The following is a 15,774-nucleotide window of genomic DNA, read 5'->3' on the forward strand; positions in this document are numbered from 1 at the left end:
GAACTTGTCTTGACCAAGAGGCACCAAACTAGGCATATTTTATGTGTACAGTTTCAGAAAAATATTCCTAAGCCTAATGGATTGCAATTATTTCACTTTCATTTTCAACTGAACACAGACTTTGCAAATGATATCTGATCTATTTCATTTATAAAAGTATTATGGGCAACAACAAGAAAAAAAAAATAAAACCAGACAACCAACTAATACTTACATTGCATATGCCAGCATCTCCATATTACATTGTTGAGGCGAATTTTGTCTTTCCATCTCAGTTTAAGACCTTTAAATCTATTCCACTTAGGAGAAGTTATCTTATGCCTGAAAAAGAAAAAAAAATATTAAAATCTAATACAGCTTTTTCAAGGCAGATTTGAACATAAGAAATAAAGTACACAACTATTGCATGCATAGGCATAATTCTTGAAAATATGCTAAGTTCAAGATCAAAAGTTTTTTGAAATTCACAATTAGATTATCAAAAGACCAACAAATTTTATCTTATGAATGCTAACCTTGGCAGCTAGTTTGAAAACTAATTGTAAGGAAATAAAGGACAGGAGATATATAATTTAAGATTATAAACCCTACTCTAACATAAAAGTAAAAGAGTAGAGAGAGAGGAACTATACTTCATTAATGAAAACATGGTTCAAACTGACTGTTAACAAATTACCAATAATGTACAATTCTGTTGTTACAACAACAAATAAATATTAAGGATAGATACTTTCCACCCACAAATGCCAATAAATAAACCAGATGGTATATGAAGAACTTCCAAATAAGTTTCCTGCAGATTTATTAATGCAATCTATAAGGAAACAAGAAATGTTAACTTCATAGGTAGTAGGTTGGCCAAGACACCAGCCACACGAGATACTAACTCTAGAGAGTTATTGGGTCCTTTGACTGGCCAGACAGTACTGCATTGGATCCCTCTCTGTTGTTACAGCTCATTTTTTTCATTGCCTACAAATACACCGAATAGTCTGGGCTATTCTTTCCGCATTCTCCTCAGTCCTGATATATCTGACAACACAGATTACCAAACAAATTTTCGCTCAAGGGTTCAACTACTGTACTGTCATTGTTCAGTGGCTACTTTCCTCTTGGTAAGGGTAGAAGAGACTCTAAGCAGCTCTTCTAGAAGGACACTATAAAACCAACCCATTGTTCTCTTGTCTTGGATAGTACCATAGATTCTGTACCATGGTCTTCCACTGTCTTGGCGTAGAGCTATCATACTTGAGGGTACACTCGCCACAATATTTTATCTTATAACTCTTCCTTTTGTTGTTTTTATGGTTTATATATCAAAGATGTTTTAATATTGTTACTGTTCTTAGAATATCTTATTCTAATTGTTCCTCACTTCTCTTGTAGTGTATCTATTTCCTTGTTTCCTTTCCTTACTAGGCTATTTTCCCCTGTTAGAGCCCTTGGCCTCATACCACCAAGCTTCTCCAATTCGGGTTGTAGCTTAGCTGCTAGTAGTAGTAGTAGTAGTAGTAGTAGTAGTAGTAGTAGTAGTAGTAGTAGTAATAATAATAATAATAATAATAATAATAATAATAATAATAATAATAATAATAATAATAGTTAGCACAGAAAGTTCTTTTAACAATTTGCATGGTTCTGAAAAACATTCGATTGGCAGATAAGGCTGACTTCTAGATCACCTGGGATAAAAACATCAAGTTCCAAAACTGTGCCAATGAAGAAGTAAATGTTTTCCAGCTTCTAGTTGCATATACGAAGGTCTTTCAACATTTATTACAACTACCAGAACGACAAAAATATCTTCAAACCCAAACACACCTAATTTCAGTGAATCATAAAAAGGGGATTTGAACTTATGGGATTTGGGCCATGAAGGAGGCTCTTCAGAATCAATAATTATTCATGAAATACAAAATCTATATATGTCCGAAAAAAAAAATAGTTTATAAGTCGAATTTTTATCAACAATAATTCAATTATTTCCAAAATCCTGTCACTCAATCTATCCAGGCTAAGAAACGTTGGATTAAGAAAGCATGGGAGACAAGGCTGAACTGGTTCGGGCATATAAATAAGAGGGGCTAAGAGTATGCGTCAGGAAGAGAATGCTAAGCATGGACCACCAGGTAGAAAGAGGAGAGGAAAGTCTAAGAGAAGATTTATGGATTCGGTAAGAAAGATATGAGAGCCATTCTCGTGACAGAAGAGGATTCGGTAGATAGGAGTTAATTGAAACAGATGATCCGGTGTGCCGATTCATGAATGAAAGAAGAAGAAGAAGAAGAAGAAATATCCTACGTAACAAAGTTTCGCAATAAATGAAAGTAGCCAAAAAATGGTTATGCTAACGAAGGACATAAGTGTGAAACATAATAACGGACTGACATTAAAATTGGGTAAAAAAAATACCATAAGAAGATGGTACGATCTTTACAGGACAGATTTGCAGCTGAGGAAGCTTCCAATAAAGAGTTTATCACTGGCGTACTGGTACACGATTCATCTCATTTTTTACAAATACCTACTCTTTGATTAAGTACTCCAAGAAAGAAATGTAACGGGATCTTTTCTCGGACGCTCTTCCTTAAAAGGAAAGTGGGCCTGAGGCCTCCACTAGAAAAAAAGTGGAGTGCGTATAATAAGGTATGAGAGCGTTCGGCCTGAATCATACAGGTGTAATACGGTATTCGTAGAACAAAGGGAGTCTACAGTAGAATCATAAATGAGGGTAGACCTAAACTAGTTGGAAAGGTTTAATAACTACGATATCCACATACTAGAGAGTAATGCAGAACAAATGGAATCTTTTCAAACTACAGAAGCAAATCAAGTTATCATTCTAACATTTGATGAGGAAAACACACATGTTTTCAAATAGCATTCAATTCTAACTTAGAAATGAATAGGTATTCCAGCAGTAATCAATCATATTCAACACTACATCTTGTGACCTTCAACAGGAAAAAAATATTCCATAACGAATTGTATATAAAGTTTAAAACATATTGTTACCAGGGAAATGCATGATTCGTGAGATGACTGGTACCAATCTCAAATTAATTTCATATGTTCTTTTTATCTTAAAGAGCTTGCAAGTATGGATTCATTTTCCAATCATTAACTTACAATTTACCACTGTGTCTCTGTGCACTAAAAGAAGAAAAACCGAAAGTGGATACGGTGACTATAATGACTAAAACATAAAACCAGGCCTCTCTAAAAACAAAAGAGCACAGTAAGAAAATGTAAACAAATTAATAAGCCATCTGATTAAAATACGTGGCATCGAGATAAAGTGGACGAAAGACAATAAATCAAATGCAAAGTAATTGGAATGGAGGATAAGTAAAACGAAAATCTTAGTGAAGCATTAATACAAACAGAGCCTATCAAGGGTAAACGAAAAATTGCCAGAAAAAAATATTATTTTCGCAAAATCGGACTCCTACTTAACTGTCACTTCTTTCTTGTAAATTATCTTATTGGGCAAGTTTACAAAACCCGACAGACTGTTTAAATGAATTGACTGGTTCAGAGTTATGAAAATCAAGACAATACAACGGCCGACTCTGTCCTTGTTTCAGCGATCATATTCCATCTCATCATCCTCATCTCCTCCCACGCCTATTGACGCAAAGGGCCTCGGTTAGATTTCGCCAGTCGTCTCAATCTTGAGCTTTTCATTCAATACTTTTCAATTCATCATCTCCTACTTTGCACCTCATAATCCTTAGCCATGTAGGACTGGGTCTTGCAACTCTTCTAGTGCCTTGTGGAGCCCAGCTGAACGTTTGATTAAATCTCTATCAGTGGAAATTAAAATCATCTTCAGTTGTTCTTGATAACCTAACTACAGTATTTGAAAGTTACATATTAGGCTCTATTTTGCAAAGTTTCGAATTATACAACTTTCCTCTACACTATTGTTTAGCTCTTTTTCGACAGGACTTTCGCTATCCTTTGATATTTCAGGAGTTTTTTCCTCACGAGGTCTGGTCTCACCTGGTTGCCCATCCTCTCTCAATATCCTTCACTCGAATACTATTCTTTTTCCGTGATTGATCAATGATTCACTGCTTCTTATACCTTTTTTACCTTTTAATTTGCGTTTGTATTGTTAGTAATTTTGATATTTGTTGTCAATAAAACTGAAGTTGATAATTGTTCACCTATTAACTTTGTTTAAGGGCATGGGATATCTGAATACATCTTATATTTCGCAAATTCAGTGTATTAAGACCGTCATCTCTCTGTTATTCAAAACTGTTTGATGAAAACCAGCTTCAACTTTTCATACCCCCATCATTTTAAGCGTTCGGGTTACTTCCCGTATGTCTTGGAAAGATCCCATATATGTCCCATTTGACAAAGCAGCTTACATGCATATGGATTTCAGAACAAAGGAAGCAAGCAAAAATGTAGGGTCCATCGAGCGAGTATTTTGATAGAATGTGTTATGTAAAGGATAGACGAGAAGCAGCAATGAAAAATCAAAGATCTGTGAACACTTATAGAAGTGACTTGAGGAAATCAAGAAAATATGATAAAGAGAATGAAGTAAGAAAGACATCAGGCGTTTGACGGAATTACAAGTGAAATGCTACAGTATACTGGTGATAAGAATGAGTGACCAAGATTTGTAAGGTGGGTCCGGATAAGGGAAAGGATTCAAACGAATGGGTAGGAATTATACCATAATGTTACTTAATGTACCAGGGAAGGTGGTTTTAGGATTGGGAAATAACGACTTATGGAAGAACAGCCTGGGTTAAGAACAGAAAATGTGTGAGAGGATCAAGTTTTTGTTATGAAACATTCATGCAAGAGGTTTCCAGGGAAAAATTAAACGCTGTATAAGGCACACATGAACATAAATAAAATACTGAAGATCGAATCGATCAAGTGACAATTGAAGGGTATTGGGATTGTATGGCATAGAATATAGATGATAGGTTACTTACTTTTACGGGTTAATTCTCGCCCTCCATCAGACACTAAAAGTTTGTTCAGGCGGGCCTTGGTGGTTACTTTGATAGTTTTTAGTTTTTAGGATAGAAATGAGGAGTGTGTTAAAGACTAGGCAAAAGCTTTTCTATCTAGACTCTAGAGAGATGCTTTTATTTGTTAATGCGTGGCTTTTCATTCATAAGTAGTTTTCTCCGACAAAACTTTTTTTTTTTTAATTAGACGTCAATTTCTTCTTGAAGTAACACGTTTCCGAATTATTTTACTTCCAAGCTCATTAACTAAATACAGTAGTAATGATGCAAAGTGCGCGCGCGCGTGTAGATATATATATATATATATATATATATATATATATATATATATATATATATATATATATATATATATATATATATATATATATATATATATATATATATATATAATTCTTTTTCCCACGTTCTCCAGCGTTGTTGATTCTTGATTGGCTAGGCTTTGGTCCAGCACGTATTGATGTTAGTGGTGTTTTCGTAACGAATATTTCAGTTTTAATAATAATAATTTTAATAACAACAATTTTAATAATAAAAAAAATTAAACCTTGCTTTAACTGAGTTAGTGACACTCGACTATGGTGGGCGTGACGATATTCCGTGGGAATTTTTTCATTTTTTATTCGGATGGATTAAAATCACTACTTAACCAATGGATCAGACTGCTACAAACACACAATCTTACTGAATTGTATCTATGAATTTAGGCTACAAGGGGCCATTCAACCCTTGGGGGATAACCAAGACAAAGAAAGACAGGAAACAGTAATGAAGGTAAAATATTAGGATATAAAGTAAGTGCAGCGAGGGGCTAACGAAATGCCTAAAGTGATTCTCACTACACACCCTACGCAGTAACACAGCCCTATCAACTAAAAGTTCCATACAAGTATTTCTACAGGTGCCGTATTCGTATACAATTTATCAATTCCCAATGAAAACTACATCTCTAGGACCTGGCGTCCTAACTTTACAACGTTAAACAGCCTATCTGCTCCTCCATGTTTATTTTTTCCTAAATTATTCAGAAGTTAAAAACTGTTTTTATCATTTTACATGTATTTCAAGCATTCTTACTGTTCTCAAAACATTGTATTCTTTGTTTGTTTTTTACCGTGTCAGTATATATTCTCTTTATCTACAGTTTCTAACTCTGTGCCCTTCGTTATGATCCTATTTTGGTATAATTGCCATCACGATTCCCCATGACCTTAGATCATAAAAATAGTTCTGTTTAGTGAACCATGGAAGAAAATACAAATGATGATAAAAGATTTTAATAGTGATAGCAGAAAACAGGACTGAAAATTAATGAGAAAAACTAAGATAATGTGCAATGAAAATGCAGAGACAACCAATAATGGTTTTGGAAGAACATCTAGAGATTGTTAATGAATATTCATACTTGAGGCATAAAGTAAGTGTTTCCCAAAGACATGAGGCCAAAAAGTAAAAAAAAAGGATAAACAGGCGATGGAGCTTTTGGTAAACAAAATGAAATTATGAACATAAGAGAGAATAGATATACATCAGGAATCATGGTATTGGTCTCTAGAGACTGAAAAAGAGGCAAGGGAGGGAAGAGAAGATGGATTGACGAACTAAGAACAGTTGCGGGTATATATAAACCGGCATAGAAAGACCATAAACATATATGAATGGAAGGTCATGTCAGGAGCCTTGTCCTGTAGTGGACAAAATAAGGCTGATGACCTATAGATATATATATATATATATATATATATATATATATATATATATATATATATATATATATATATATATGTATATGTATATATATATATATATATATATATTTACATACATACATACATATAAAAGTAAAACTACAGGGAAATGTAATACTCATATGCAAATGAACCACAGGGAAAATGAAAATATAATAGTGAATCCTAACTAGTTTCACCTCATTTCTTGAAGACAGTTGATTTATCAGGGAGTATTTTCCATTATACTGTATATGGTATGGTGGAAAAAAACATAAATACGAGAGCAAACGAGTAGAGGATATTCTAACATGTTCGAAAAAGACATGGCCATGGGCAGGACATACAATGAGAATGAGAGACAATAGATGGACATTAAGCATATCAGAATGGGCCCCTAAATATTGTAAGAGAGGTAGGGAAGAAAGGACGATGGTTTGACGAACTAAGAAAGTTTGCAGGTGTAGACTGACACAGAGACACCATAAACAGGCCCAAGTGGAAGGACATGTCTGATGCTGTTGTTTTGCAGTGGACTAGTAACTGATTATGATGATAATGACGATATCATATATCTATATCTATATATATATATATATATATATATATATATATTATATATATATATATATATATATATATATATATATATATATTAATATATATATATATATATATATATATATATATATAATATATATATATATATATATATATTAATATATATATATATATATATATATATATATATATATATATATATATATATATATATTAATATATATATATATATATATATATATATATATATTAATATATATATATATATATATATATATTATATATATATATATATATATATATATATATTATATATATATATATATATATATATATATATATATATATATATATATAATATATATATATATACATATATATACATATACATATATATATATATATATATATATATATATATATATATATATATAGTTTTAGATAAACATTAAGCAAACTAAAACCAAACACAGTCGTAAACACACCAAAATCGAGGAAACACCAAAGAACGGAAGAAGCATTAAACTAATGAAAAGAAGACTCTGAAAAGGGCACCAACAGATGTTTGCTTTAAAGTATAAAAATGGAAATATTATCCACAATAGAGATGGAGTGGTAAATATTACAGGGGATTTCTATAAAATGTTATACAATAGAGATGTAAGAAATAAAACACATGAGACGGTACCAAACCTAAAATTTAGAAAAGTAAAGCATTAAAAGAGCCAAAGTAGTAGGAGAAGATGGCCTAACGACTGATTTAATAATAGATGGAGGATATTTCAAAGCAGTAAAACCCGCTAAACTTTACACAAAATGTCTGCAAGAATGCTCTATATCTAGAGCTTGGAAAAACTTTATTAGTATACTATTTCACTGAAAGGGAGACACAAAATCTCTAAAAATTCCCAACCCAATAAGTTAACTCTCCGTAATATATAAAATATTCAGAAGGATCATATTAGGGTTGTTTTCCTGGTCCTATCACACAAGGAACCGCTACGCACTATATGAGATACAAGATCTATCGGGACACTTAGAAAACAAGAAATTCATCAGTTTTTCCTTGAAAGCCTTAATATCTTCAGTTTTTCGGATGTCAAGTGGGAGATTCTTATATAATCTTGGGATCGCATATCTGAAATCTTTAGAGCCTACAGTATGATTATTATTATTATTACTTGCTAAGCTACAACCCTAGTTGGAAAAGCAGGATGCTATAAGCCCAGGGGCTCCAACAGGGAATATAGCTCGGTGAGGAAAGGAAACAAAGAAAAATAGAACATTTTAAGAACAATAACATTATAATAAATATTTCCTAAATAAACTATAAAAACTTTACCAAAACAAAAGGAAGAAAAATTAGATAGTATGCCCGAGTGACATACGTCTTGGTTCCAATAATTCAAAACCTTCTGTAACTAGTAGTGTCTACACAATTCATTGACAGCACGATGTGTGGCAATACTCTTAGCTATTATGGACGTCCGGTTCTGATGACTTGGTAAGTTATTGCATATATATTTAACTACTTTAGCTTTAATAGGTAGCCAGTGTAATTCAATTAGTAATCCTTTCTCCGGGTGGGACTCGTTCCTCCATTTAATGTGTTTCGTAATTTCATTAGTTGCAATTTGGGTAGATTATTATTATTGTTTTTGTTATTATTATTATTACTAGCTAAGCTACAACCATAATTGGTAAAGCAGGATGCTACAATATTATGCCCAAGGGCTCCAGAGGAGAACCCAATAAGGAAACGAAATAAGGAAATAATTAAACTATATGAGAAGTAATGAACAATTATTATAAATTATTTCAAGAACAATAACAAAATTATAACAGTTATTTCATATATAAACTATAAAAAGACTTATGTCAGCCTGTTCAACATAAAAAAAAATCGCTGCATGTTTGAGCTTCTTAAGTTCTAGTGATTCAACTACCCGATTAGGAAGACCATTCCACAACTTGGTCACAGCTGGAATAAAACTTCTAGAGTACTGTGCAGTATTGAGCCTCATGAAGGAGAATGCCTGACTATTAGAATTGACTGCATACCCAAAATTACAAACAGGATGGTACTGTCCAGGAAGATCTGAGTGTAAAAGATGGTCAGAATTATGAAAAACCTTATGCAACATGCATAACAAACAAATTGAACGATGGTGCCAGTTTTTAATATCTATATCAGGAATAAGAAATTCAATAGAGAATCAGCAGCTGAAAACCAAACAGGAGAACAATACTTGAAACAAGGTATAATAAAAAAAATTTAAACACTTCTTCCGAATAGACTGATCACCGAAAATCTTATAACTCTCTTAATAAGACAATTTTTGGTGAAATTGCAGAAGACACTGACAATGTGTTTCTCAAAAGTAAATTTGCTGTCGGGAATCACACCAAAAACTTCTAGTCATACAGTTAGAAAAATATTATAAATGCCGAGATCTGAATATTGAGGACCAACAGTCCTTGACCTACTTACTTCATACTTTGAATTTTTTTAGGATTCAACTTCATGCTCCATAATTTACACCATGCACTAATTCTAGCTATATCTCTCCTTATCAAGGAATTCAGCAACCCCAGATCTACAATCGGGAGATAGAATTGATGCAAAGAGGGTACCATCATCTGCATATGTAACAAGCTTATTTCATAGGTCAAACCACATGTCAAGTGTACATAGAATGAAAAGTAATGGGCCAAGAAAACTACCCTGAGGCACACCAGATATCGCATTCCTATACTCACAATACTGCTCTTTGTGATCTATTACTTAATAATTCATTAATAATGCCGAGAAAAGACCCACCCACTCCCAACTGTTTGAGTCTGACTAATGATTAACATGGTCAAAGGCAGCACTAAAATTAAGGACAATCATTAGAACTTCCTGTCCACAATCAAGAGATTTTTGTACAAGATTGGGGATTGTAAGAAGGGCATCATATCCAAGGCCATTACGATAGCAAAATTGCAAACTAGGGAACATATGATTACCTTCAGCAACCATATTTGGACGTTTTGGAAAAAGGCGTTAAAAAACTTATAATACGGGAGTTATGGAAATTGGGCGGTAATCAGTTGGACTTGAGCTACTACAAACACATTTACATAGTGGAGTAACATCACCAATTCTCCAACAAGTGCTAAAAGCTCCTCTTCTTGCTAACTTGCGCAAAATAACAGACAACTTTGGAGCTAAGAAATTTGCAATCTATAAAAAAACAAAGGAAAAATACCATTTGGGTCTACACTTCCATAAGCATCTAGGTCCATCAATTGACCTTTAATTTCACAAACTCTAAAAGCTTAACTAGTTAGTTTAGCCTCAGAAAAACAAGAATGAGGAGGATAAAGTTCTCGTTACTCTGCTTGCTGTTAAACACATCAGTCAAAAGGGTTGCCTTTTTCTTTAGACAACGAGTGACAGAGCCATCTTGTTTAAGTAAAGGAGAAACTGTTGCATCTACGCCAAAAAAGGAAGATTTACGGGTAGCCTAACACCTGTGTTCTCGGATTGCACCAGAAATGGTTTCTTTTATGGTTAAATAATATTCCCTTTCAGATAAAGCATAAACTCTTAGCAAATGCTCTCAGCTGAGTATAGTTATTCCAAATCAAATCTAACCTGTTACCGTTCCATATATTACAGGCTTCTCCAAACAAGTACCTCTACAATCATCATTGAACCATGGTTTGTCCTTCACTCGGTACCTTAAGCACACGAGAAGGGATACGCTTGTCAATTATGTTGACTAGAGTCTCATTCAAAGGAACAACAGAATCAACGCTATTATACAATTGTGACCAATTCAAGCCCAAAAGATCACTCAAAATACCAGTAAATGGAGTTACAGTAGTTAGTCCTTGTAATAACACAGGTAATCTAGCCAATCCTTGTAATAACAGTGAATTACAAGATTCTTTACACATATTCATCCAAATACTTTTCTACAAAAGCAATTTTTCTAAGGCGATGTCCTGCAATTCTTACATTATTCATTTGAGCACTCAGGGATAAATTCTAGTCAAGTGATACACCTAGAGCATGAACCCTACTAAATAACTCTATTTGTATGTCACCCAAGTTTCTTAAGTTGTTTTTCTTTCATACCATCATATTCATTTCTATTTTCATTTAATCTTAGTTGTTCCACTGACATCCATTCCCTAACACTGGTTTAAAGTTTCAGCGGTATTTTCAATCTTCTTCATGCCTCCGTAGTACTTTTGATAGCCCCATAGTACAGAGAAAAAGATTGGGCATTGTACACTTCCTTGGGGTACCCCTCTGTTAATGGTACATATAATGAACTTTAGTTTCCAATTCGTACACAGTAGTTTCTATCAACCAAAGTAATCTTTTAGATACTCAAAAGCTTGATCGTCAATACCAATGGACCATAAATCATGAAGCACCTGTTCACATAGAATTATATCAAAAGCAGCACTAAATTTGAGTATCAAGATACCACATTTGTTTTCATGCATCATTTCCAGCAGTTCATTTACAACAAAAAGCCATCTCCGTACAATATTGTCAGTTGCCAACTTGTTGTCTGACAAAGCTTCGACTCTTTCAAAGTGACTAACTAATAGTTTAAGAATTACATATTCTAGCATTTTTTGAATAAAGGATATATTCGAAATGGGTCTTTATGAAATTAATTCCTAAAAATTGGAAACACTTTTCAGAACTGGTGTATAGTCACTTCCTCAGATTTAGGAAGCTTACACTTATCAATTCTAGTATTTACTTTTCTAGTATTATGTAGGTAAGACTAGGAAAGTTGTCTACTCCAATTATTTCGGATATTGCCATGGGATCAATCGCACATTTTGTTTTCTTTGTCCTCTTAATAATCCTGATGACTTGAACATCTTTTGTTACATTATTAAATCTCGTTAATCTTATCTGTGTATCTGATACAACACCAATCTGATATGGAATATCTGTAAATGACCTCATTATATTTTCTATTTTGTCTTTACAGAATTCTAGAAATTTATTAGTCAGTTCTTGGTCGTGATAACCATCCGGAAGCTTTTTTTATTTCTTTTAACTTACATTTCCCATTACAACATTTAATAGACGATATAGTTTATTCAAGTCTGTTGCTGCTTCCTAGTTTTTTCTTATAGTAGGCTATTCTAATTTTTCTTCCTTAATATGTAATTATATTGGCACTTTACGATTTTGTATTCCACCCAGGCACTTTGTTTTCAACAGGCCCCACTTTTATTGTGTCTTTTTTTACTTCTTTTCCTCTAAAGACTCCCCAACAAACAAAGGATATCTAGCCTTAACAGTTATAATCTCTTCCATCAGTTGGCACATGCTTTCACATTCATTTTTGTTCATTCTATTATAAACACTTATAAAGCAATCAACACATAGATAGGACCCTTCTATCTGGTTACAGTTCTTTCCCTTTGCCTACACAGACACCGAATAGTCTGGCCTATTCTTTACAGATTCTCCTCTATCCTCATACAGCTGACAACACTGAGATTGTCAAACAATTCTTCTTCACCGAAGGGGTTAACTACTGTATTGTAATTGTTCAGTGGCTACTTTCCTCTTGGTAAGGGTAGAAGAGACTCTTCAGCTATGGTAAGGAGTTCTTCTAGGAGAAGGACACTCCAAAATCAAACCAGTTATCTGGTCTTCGGTAGTGGCATAGCCTCTGTAGCATGGTCTTCCACTGTCTTGAGTTAGAGTTCTCTTGCTTGAGGGTACACTCGGGCACACTTCTATCTAGTTTCTCTTCCTATTGTTTTGTTAAAGTTGTTATAGTTTTTATAGGAAATATTTATTTTAATGCTGTTACTATACTTGAAATATTTTATTTTTCTTTATTTCCTTTCCTCACTGGGTTATTTTCCCTGTTGGGGCCCCTGGCCCTATAGCATCCTGCTTTTCCAACTAGGGTTGTAGCTTAGCATTTAATAATAATAATAATATAGAGCCTATAAACGTTGGTTGCCATGGCCACAGCAAATGTTGATAACATCATTCATTTCCTATGTAACTTCATCAATAAATACAGACAGAAACTCTCTTTATATCTAAGATCATTTTCTTTAGCACTTGGCGTTTTTGCAAAGGTAGTAAAAAGGTTATAAGCTGTGCACTGGAGAAATAGTACACTTCTCTTCCACATTAACACCATATACAATATCATCTACCTATCAACTATAACCAAGTCCAACGTTTGACCAGTCAAAGTTATAATTAACCAACTGATATGATTCTAACAACTCACTAAAGACTGCTTTCTAGCTGACTCAATATCTCTAGAGGACAAATATTTATCTTGAAATCGTATATATTTGTTTGTTTTCTAATTTGTTATTAACTGTCTGGATATAATAAATTCATATTTCATAAGAATGAAGAACCTTTAAGCATGGCTCCTTTCACATGCCAACATTGTTGATAGTCGTTGTATGGATGTACCTTTGACACTCTTCTCTGCTTCGTCGCCTCTTGGACGTTTATGATCAAGGCAAAATTCTACATTATAGGTATTAACAACATTAAAATGTCAACAAAAAATTAAATCTTAATGGCTTTCATGGCCATTCGCTGACGCTGAACTGTCTTGCATAAGTATATTTCAAGGACATGCAATCCATGTTTGCGTTAACTGCTATTCTAGCACATTTCCTGCATATGACTGCACTTCCAAAAATTTAAATGATTCGCTTTCCTGGTAGGCTATGCGTGTGTGTGTGTGTGTGAGAGAGAGAGAGAGAGAGAGAGAGAGAGAGAGAGAGAGAGAGAGAGAGAGAGAGAGAGAGAGAGAAAATTTTTATTCTCTCTAGACCTGATATGTGTCATGAGCTTAGCCTTGAAATACAGCGTTTGATGAAATGCCAAAGGACACGGGTTGAATGAAAAGAACTTTTTAAAACGCTTTATTTACGGGCGTGCGTAATAACTCCTAGTGTAGCACCCCAAAATTACTAAAGATACCAATTAGGCGAATATAGAGACTACTAAGAACCCTTGAAATGACAAGAAAGGAAAACTTTCCCCACTGAAAGCATTTTGTATAATACAACATTCGAGTATGTTCTACGCACCGTAAATGATTACGGTTCAAGACTGCACGTCACTGGTTATCGTTATCATTATTAATATCATCATTACCGCCAAGTCAAGATGCGACACTACCTGATGAAGCAGAAAGGTACAACCACGGTTGAGCTACTTTACCCACTATACCTAGAATGTAGGTATAACCCTATAAGCCCCAACAAGGAAAGCAACACAGTGCAAAAGCTTTATTTTCTTTCTTATATTCCGTGTGTTGGTTTACTGCAATGATTAGGGTTCTGGTTCATCGTAGAGACTTTCATTTTCCTTCATTCTTTCCCAGCTATACTGCCATGCTGTTATAATTTAAGCAGCTCAAGGTTTTGGTCCTGGAGAAGCCCATAAGAAACGAAGATAGCCTGAAAGGGCTGAAGATGTATGGAGCACATAAGGAATAAAAAATAATAGTGTGGATGAAGTAACTAACAGATAATGTAATAAACTAAACATATGTCTTCCTATTCAATAAAAAAAAATGCATCTAAGCAGTCTGAAAAGGAAAACTTAGATGCAACTGCATGACTATTATTACGCGTAGGATGGTATAATAATAATGGGAAGATTTGAATGGAAAGGAGGGTCAAAAATGTTAAATCTTTCCAACATAATATCTGACTTCTGACTGAAAGAGAGGGTCCGATGTTGATGCGTAGATTATGGATAAAAAAATCAAGATAAGAATCTGGTACTAAAAACCAGACATGAGAACTCCACCCTTCATAACATGGAAGAATAAAAGAAGGAAAACGACAAGGCAGGCTACACAGAATTTTGTCTCTAATAAAATCACAGAATCTCGATTCTAAATCTCTGGAAACACAGGAGGGAATTCTCCTGTCTCTACGGTCGAAAATATTACCGAGTCAAAAAAAATAGTCGTTCCATCCATGTTTAAGCTACTGACCGTTTGACAACTTATGGATAAGAATATTCCGAACTAAAGTACCTTTAACAGTCAAATGGTTATCCTATGAACATCATGCATGCATCCTCCTAAGACTCCAGAATGGTGGAGAAGTATTTTTATTATTATTATTATCATTATTATTGTTATTATTATTACTAGCCAAGCTACAACCCTAGTAGGAAAAACAAGATGCTATAAGCCCAAGGGCTCCAACGGGGAAAAATAACCATGAGGATAGGAAATAAGGAAATGAATGAACGATATGAGAAAAAATTAACAATAAAATATTCCAAAACAGTAACATCGAAACAGATATGTTATATATAAACTATAAAAACACCTATGTCAGCCTGTTCAACATAAAAACATTTGCTGCAAGTTTGAACTTATGAAGGTCTACTGATTCAACTACCCGATTAGGAACATCATTCCACAACTTGGTCAGAGCTGGAATAAAACTTC

General features: G+C 33.8%; 1 protein-coding gene across 1 annotated transcript in view; it reads right to left on the reverse strand.

The window, feature by feature from the left end:
- The window catches only part of Mondo (MLX interacting protein mondo), a 384,044-nt gene that overhangs the window by 317,567 nt on the left and 50,703 nt on the right, over positions 1 to 15,774 (reverse strand). Inside the window, exon 3 of the mRNA XM_068353498.1 lies at positions 215 to 321. Within this exon, the coding sequence (XP_068209599.1) occupies positions 215 to 321 (107 nt within the window). The remainder of the gene's footprint in view (positions 1 to 214; positions 322 to 15,774) is intronic.

The sequence above is a fragment of the Palaemon carinicauda genome, chromosome 30 (assembly GCF_036898095.1).
Source record: "Palaemon carinicauda isolate YSFRI2023 chromosome 30, ASM3689809v2, whole genome shotgun sequence".
Taxonomy (NCBI): domain Eukaryota; kingdom Metazoa; phylum Arthropoda; class Malacostraca; order Decapoda; family Palaemonidae; genus Palaemon; species Palaemon carinicauda.